Source organism: Lactuca sativa, chromosome 5 (assembly GCF_002870075.4).
Source record: "Lactuca sativa cultivar Salinas chromosome 5, Lsat_Salinas_v11, whole genome shotgun sequence".
Lineage (NCBI taxonomy): Eukaryota > Viridiplantae > Streptophyta > Magnoliopsida > Asterales > Asteraceae > Lactuca > Lactuca sativa.
In genome coordinates this window covers 222,180,133-222,187,804 of record NC_056627.2, presented here as the reverse complement: position 1 = coordinate 222,187,804, position 7,672 = coordinate 222,180,133, and the positions used below count along the sequence as shown (strand labels likewise).

At 33.9% G+C, this 7,672-nt stretch overlaps 1 protein-coding gene across 1 annotated transcript; it reads right to left on the bottom strand.

Moving 5' to 3' along the window:
* Positions 1 to 339: 339 nt before the first annotated feature.
* Positions 340 to 5,118, bottom strand: LOC111878152 (uncharacterized). Its single transcript, XM_052763590.1, has 4 exons — positions 5,079 to 5,118; positions 4,275 to 4,336; positions 1,360 to 2,841; positions 340 to 1,176 (listed from the first exon to the last, which is right to left on the bottom strand). Exons 1-4 carry the CDS (start codon positions 5,116 to 5,118, stop codon positions 340 to 342), a joined length of 2,421 nt encoding a protein of 806 aa, XP_052619550.1.
* Between the last annotated feature and the right edge of the window lie 2,554 nt (positions 5,119 to 7,672).

The window sequence follows — 7,672 nt, the reverse complement described above, 5'->3', positions numbered from 1 at the left end:
TTCCAACCTAATAGAAAAATATCTAATTAATGTAATTCAAAAAAATAATTAAAAATATTGTAATTCTAACAATCTTATTTTAAAAACAAACCTCTTTCTTAAACCAACTAATAAATGTCCGACTATGTTGGCTCTGCAACCATGTACTCTTGCGAGCATGACGGGGGTTCAAATCCTTCAATTCCAACATATGTTGCCTGAAGTGTATTACAAGTTAGAAGAATGTTTTATATGACAGATAATGGTATAAAAGTATACAGTTTCATGTAATTCTTACTCTATATACGGCTCCACAACAACAGTGTTTCGTAATACATAAAGATGAGCTTGATCAAGTAACTAAGCATCTACAGCATCAATTGTAACCTTTGATAAAGGCTTGCCACTGCGAATTCTTTCATCAACACGTTCATGAGGATTGCCAATTGATTTCTTGTTTTTTAAGTAGTCTGAACAAAGTTCTAAGGCCTCCTCTGCCACATAACACTCTGCAATGCAACCCTCGGGTCGATGATGATTTCTTACATACCCTTTAAGTGTTTTCATGTATCTCTCAAATGGATACATCCACCTAAAATGAACCGGGCCACACAACCTCACCTCTCTAACTAAATGCACCATCAAGTGAGTCATGACATCGAAAAATGAAGGAGGAAAGTACTTCTCTAACAAACATAATGTTAATACGATGTCACTTTGCAACTTGCCTAGCTTACTAACATTAACAACTTTACTACACAACTCATTGAAAAAATGACACAGGCTTAGGATTGTTCTCCGCAGCTTCACATCTAACACCCCTTTGATTGCAAAAGGAAGAAGTTGTTGCATTAGTACATGACAATCATTAGACTTCAAACCATTCATCTTTGAAACATCATCCGACACGAGATTCTTGAAATTAGAGCAATACCCATAAGGAACTTTTATGTTAGACAGGGTTTCATAAAATAGATGTTTCTCTGTAGAATTCAATGTGTACTTGGCAGGCGGAAGCCAATGTCGATCCCCTTTTGGTTCAGGTCGTAATTCAGTCTTGATGCCTAACGCTTCAAGATCTTGTCGTGCTTTTAATCCATCCTTCGTCTTGTGAGGCAAATTCAACGCTGTCCCATAAACACTCTCGGTCACATTTTTTTCTATGTGCATGAGATCTAACTGATGGCGAACAGGCAACTTCTTCCAATATTCAAGTTAAAAAAAAATCAACTTTTTATGCCAAAATTTAGATCTCTCGTCGATACTTTCTTTTTTCTTCTTTGTCTTTTCCTTCTTTGGCGTTTCCTTCTTTGACGCTCCCTTCCTTGACTTTATCTTCTTTAACTTTATATTCTTTGATCCTACCTTCTTCGATACTACCTTCTTTGGCTTTATCTTCTTACCCCATGTAGTCTCAAATCCCGCCAGATAGTCATAAATCTCTTCACCTGATGATGGTTGTGGCATAAAATCGTGCTCCTGTTGATTGTTGAAATGTTTTTTTCTTTTGCGAAAAGGATGTTCAAGTGGTAGGAATCTTCTATGCCCAAGGAAGCATACTTTTTTGGACTTTGGCAACCATTGTGAACAAGTATTATTTGAACATATTGGACAAGCATAATAACCTTTGGTAACACACCCCGAAAGATTACCATACGCTGGAAAATCACTTATAATCCAAAGTAATATTACTCTTAAATTGAAGTATTCTTTCTTATGAGAATCAAAAGTCTCAACGCCAGTTGCCCACAAGAGCTTTAGATCTTCTATCAATGGTGCCAAGTAGACATCAATATTGTTACCAGGTTGGTTTGGCCCGGATATCAACAGAGTCAACATCATGAATTTTCTTGACATACACAAATAAGGGGGTAGATTATATGTTATTACGATAACCGGCCAACAACTATGCTTGGAACATAATGACTTGTGTGGATTGATACCATCAGCAGACAAGGCTAATCTAAGATTTCGTTTTTCTTGTCCGAATTCTTTCCACGTGTTATCAACAAGCTTCCAAGAAGGGGTATCGCGAGGATGAGTAAGCTTCCCATTATTGACCCGAACTTGTGCATGCCAAGTTAAGTCATGTGCAATTTGTGGTATTGAAAACATTCTTCTAAATCTAGGGATGATAGGAAAATACCACAAAACTTTTGAAGGTACGTTTTTGGAATTCTTCTTCCAACGAGAAGTGCCACAAGTTGGACATTGAGAAGCATCTTTATGTTCTTTCCAGAATAGAACACAATCATTTTCACATGCATGAATCTTCTCATATTGTAGACCTACTCCTTTTAGCAACTTCTTGGACTCATATATCGAGTTAGGGATGGTATTGTTTAATGGAAAGATATCTTTTAGGACAGACAACAAAGCATCAAAACTAGCATCAGACCATCCAAATTGACCCTTCAAATGTTGGAATTTCAATAATCCACTAAGTGCATTATACTTTGACCCTACATAAAGTGGCTTATCACACTCTTCAAGAAGTGATTTCAACGAATCAGGTTCATCGTCTACGTATTTGAAGGCATCATGAAGCATATCCTTTGTATAAATAGCATCAGGAGGAATGGAATTGTTAGGGCATCTAGAATCACTATTGGGTTGTTTTTCTCCATGGAAAGACCAAATCTTATAATTCTCATCGAAGCCGTGGGCAAACAAATGATAACGGACATTGTCAATTGAGTGGTGACACAAATTGATGCAATTTACACAAGGGCATGGAATAACATCTAACTTTGGATTATTAGTTTGTGCAAACTCTAGAAAAGCATTCACACCTTCATCATATACATTTGATAATCTACTAGAGGAAATCCATGATTTATCCATTAAACATTTGTTGCCAACCTACATAATTATTTACCATTTAAAGCAACAATGATTACGCATGTTTAGGGACAGAAACTATGCAAAAACAAAACTGTACATGGCCAAAACTATACAGGGACAAAAAAATTGTACAGGGGCCAAAACTGTACAGTGACAAAACTGAAGCAGGGACCAAAACTGTATAGGTTATCAATTACTTTTTCAGCATCCAGTTACTTTTTCAGCTTGTTTGAATATTTTTATGTGTTTGTTATAAAATTTTATGAACTTTTACAAAAATTTGAAAATTAGAAATACTTTTAAAATTTTGAATATGATCTTTTGCAGAAATTTGAAAGTTAGAAATGGGCTAAACAGGTGTCCAACACAAAACCACCTGCAAACCCGTTACTTCATAATTTATGTGTGTGACCTTTTTACCCTTGGGTGGTCAATCTGTTTAAAATTAGCTTTATTTTTCAATATGTAATTATCTAACTGTAATATATTCTTTAATAAATATAGATTGCTCCAAGCCCAATCTTACAAATATAAATACATGCATTTGATATTTGGTTTCACGTATTTTTAAGAGTGGGAATTAGTGAAAGTTGTGTTAGTTAGATAGAAAGTAACTTCCATAATTAGGTATTAACTGTCAGTTGACAGTTACATTCTAAAAATGTATAAATATTTATGTTTGATGTTATTTGTGATTAATACTGCATAAGAACTTCCTATAGGTATGGTTGTTCTTTGTTGTTTTTTTTTTCTTTCTTTCTCTTCTGTCTTTGTTGGTTAATGAGTTGATGTTTCTACTTGTTTCCATTCCTGATTTAATGTGGCAGATTGAGGTTAGTAAAATTTTCATCACACATCGATTAATTATCATTTTATTATTATATAAAGATGATTGAATTGATTTGTACGAATCCTATGAAAGGGTGAGTACCTAAGATCTATAAAAGATATGTTAGAAAAGAAGGAGCACAACTGCAACCTAATCAAGGTAACTCACAGTCACAGGTAAACTCTCTGTTTCTCAAGGTTGTTTTTATTATCTATAATAACTTTAGTTATAGATTAATTATTGTTTTTGTTATAATATGATTGAATTGATTTGTATGAATCCTGTTAAAGGGTGAACATGATGGATCTGTTAGAAAAGAAGAGGTGCAGTTGTTATATGTATTGCTTGTAGAGTAGCAAGAAGCTTTTTGGATGACATTCTTTTTAATCTCATTCTGTTGAGCTATATGTTATATGTATTGCTTGTAGAGTATGTACAATATATGTTAGGCTTTTGATTATTTTTAATGTTAAGTTAAAAAGGCTTGGATATTTTAAACGAATATTCACAAAAATGAATTTTTAATCAAAATAATATAATAGAATCTATATTAGAAAATGAAAAATAAAAAACTTATGTACCCTAAAAAATAGATAGATTAAAAATAAATACCTTTTCTTACCTGAGTATGTGGAATATCAGTGTAATTTATAGCAGAAAATGTTGGTTTATCACCCTTTGAGCCTGCAGCAAGTAACAAAAAAATTGTAACTCATTGTAACTATATGCATATTGCAATGCACAATTATGAAAAAAATTAACGAACATTAGAATTTAGCAAGTTATGTGTGAAGAAAGGTTCACTTAAGGCAAGATTGGATATTATACTTTGAAGCATGCGTTTGTTGCTTCTGGCTCTAAGAATTTGAACATTGGTGGGACAAGACACTGGCATGCATATATATTCAAGAGAAACAACCAAATGGAATCGTATTCATTCTAATATAGGGGTAAAAAATCATGGTACTGTGATAACTGATGCATACATTGATGTTACTATAAAAAATAGCTTTTTGCTCTCAGCTGCTCTTTTTATATACGAGATAAAAGTACCTGATCTTCAAAAATTCACATTAAATCACTCATAAATCTAATTAAAAAGACTTTTTAGTTGTTAAAATCGCCTAAGAGCTTTCTAAAACTCTAATGTTGTAAGTTTCTTGAAAAGACTTCATTAAAGTAACTAAAAATCACATTTTCATAAAGCAAGCAATGCTGTCAACTCATAAATCATGCCCATTTATGCTTTAGTGTGACCATGAAACTAACCACAGTCAGATTATGTCAAAGCCTAGAAACATCTCATTCATCAATCATATTATAAGTATACAAAATGCAAAGCTAGAATATTAATTTTTTCCATGTAAGCTAATTTTTTTGGCAATGCCCATCATACCTACTTGCATGGGAAACCAGGGAGATCAACCTTCTAAATGACTAAAAGTAGCTTCTACTCCTAATTGCATTTGATCATAAGTGAAAATGTTTCTTGTAGGAATAAATTAATTAATAAATTTACAAATTAAAATTGTCCAAAAAGTTTTGTTTACGAGATTTTCTCAAATAATTGCATTTCAGGTGCCTCCAATGATTGTTCAGGAGATATTAGCTCAAGTTTTCTCCTATATTAATACACAACTCTTTAATAGGTGTTTTATTACGCAAATTTAGATTTTTTTCTCTTTCATTTCCATTGTTTCCATCATTTATATTCATTTGAAGTTGTCTTCATTATGTAGTCTCCTTACGCATCACGAGCGTTGTACCTTCAAAAATGGGGAATTTGTGAAAGCCGGTTTAGCGGAGCTGGAGCTATGGTGTTCTCAGCCACCACAAAAGGTAATTGTTTATGCCGACTATTTGCGTGCCACATTTGTTTGCAGAAATAAATATTATTGGTTGTGGTTGGAAATAACATATAAATTAAGAAAAAAAATACCTAGAAAAAAGATAAACACAATTCCACATAGTTAATGAGGCAATTGAAAATATTAAAGACAATGTTTTAATGCTCACACAATCACATTGCTTGGCTGATCCATGGGCGAATGAGAGAGTGAAAACTTTATTATCATAAAAAATCACAATTCCCTAACACAAATACACAACACAGCAAACAAAGAGCATCAATATACACAGCGAGGTGATCTAATTTTACTAACCGTATAAGATGCACAGCACCAAGCCACATACTACTGTAGTTACCAACCAGATCAATGCACTTTTAATCCTCTTGCCAATAGTCCTACAAGCAAAAATAGTTAGAAGCATAAATACATACACTTTCAATGTTTAATATGCTCTAATGATGTGGGCCCCATTAGGACAAGACACAACATCATAAATTTATGGTGATTACCAACAAATGATGTGGTGTTTGTATTGAACAGGTTGAACTAATGCGTGGTTTAGAAGATAGAGATGATGAATACAAGACAATGTTAAATGAGAAGCTTCAAGTTACAGATGGCAGTGGTTTGATACAGGTGTACAGAAAAGAACTTGAAGATAGGCTTGCCTTATTAGGCATGCTCATGTTTATACAAATTATAATTATTTAAGAACCCATGTTTTAATGTGGTTTTTGAATCTGACCCTTGGCTGTAAATAAACATTGTAAAGTGGTATGTATTCTAATATTCATAAAACAAGATAGTAAGATAAGTTGGTGTATATATTTTGGTTTTAGAAAGGTGCGAGAGACCAAAAGAATTGAACATGTGTGTGGCTATGTATTATGTATGTATGTATGTTTGGAAGTAGCGTATATGGAGGGTAGTTTCTATGATAAAGGAAGTAAGTGTTTGAATTTTATATGATAAAGGAAGTAGTAATTTAGTGCGTTACAAATGAAGAGGTTGTGTGATGATCAAAATGCAAAATGAATCAGTGTCTGATTTCATAAATACAAACACTTTCAATGTTTAATATGATCTAACAAGTCTTTTGGTTCCAGAATAAGATGCTTTTTGACTAATTAAGTCAAACAACTTAGAACTTTTTTCTATGTTCTTAAGAAGATCAAGTGTCCTTGCAGAATTTCTCAACAATTCAAAAATAAATCTCTACTCAGACATCTACATTTAGGGTTTAATGAATGCTTTAACCATGATTTCATAATCTCAATCCCTATTAAAAATCGTCCATACATACCCCCAATCGAAATGAAAGATACCACACGATTTCATAATTTCATAAGTACAATCAGAAAACAAACAAATTACGTTCTACCAGACCAGGGTTCGAAGAACCTGAAGAGAAACATCTCACAGGGGAGTTTGATTAAGAGTATTTTGAGCGATTTTTCGTCTCTTTTCTTAGGCCACTGACATTATACATACATGGTTAGCCAATCCTTTCTTCACCTTGAGGACAAGGTGAAAGTTTGGGATAAAAAGCAGAGAAAATGTTAGCAAGATGAAAGAAGGGGATAAAAACATTACATATAACTTGAGAAGCTTGAGATTTTACCTTGTGTTCGACTTGAGAAACTTCAGTAGGTGAGAAACCCTTGAATGTGTTCAACTTAGCATCAGATTCATGGCTACCAGGCGCTTCTTCCCCTTGTGTCGACTTTCTTCTGCTCTTTCTCTTCTGTTACAGCGTTCTCTGGCCAACCGGGAAGTTCACTTGGCCTAAATCGGTTCAACAGGAACACCTTAATTGGACCTAGGGCACGTAAATTTGAGCAGTCTCCAATGATGTCAGTTGAGCCCACAGTCGTCGGCGAGGCGAAATCAGCCAGAGGAGAAGTAACCTAAAATTATAATGAGTGTTAGATATTTTATTAGTAACCTCGATTTTATTAGTAATGCAAGGGGAGGCGAGTCGAGGTCTTAGAGTCGATAGAATCGTAGAGAGTGAAGTGACTGATGAATAGTGAGTGTTAGATATTTTATTAGTAACCTCGATTTTTGTGAAGAGACGCGCGCCTTTCACTAAAATTATAATGCGACACATTGAGACGGCGCACATTTTACATTAAGTGCCCTCCGTGTTTTTAAGTTTTTTACATTAGAC

Coding starts and splice junctions, on each gene's coding strand:
- LOC111878152 (XM_052763590.1), bottom strand. CDS start 5,118: ATGCAATTAGGAGTAGAAGCTACTTTTAGTCATTTAGAAG. Junction 2,842..4,274: donor CTGATATTCCACATACTCAG/GTAAGAAAAGGT, acceptor ATAATTATGTAG/GTTGGCAACAAATGTTTAAT. Junction 1,177..1,359: donor AGAAGATAAAGCCAAAGAAG/GTAGTATCGAAG, acceptor TATTGGAAGAAG/TTGCCTGTTCGCCATCAGTT.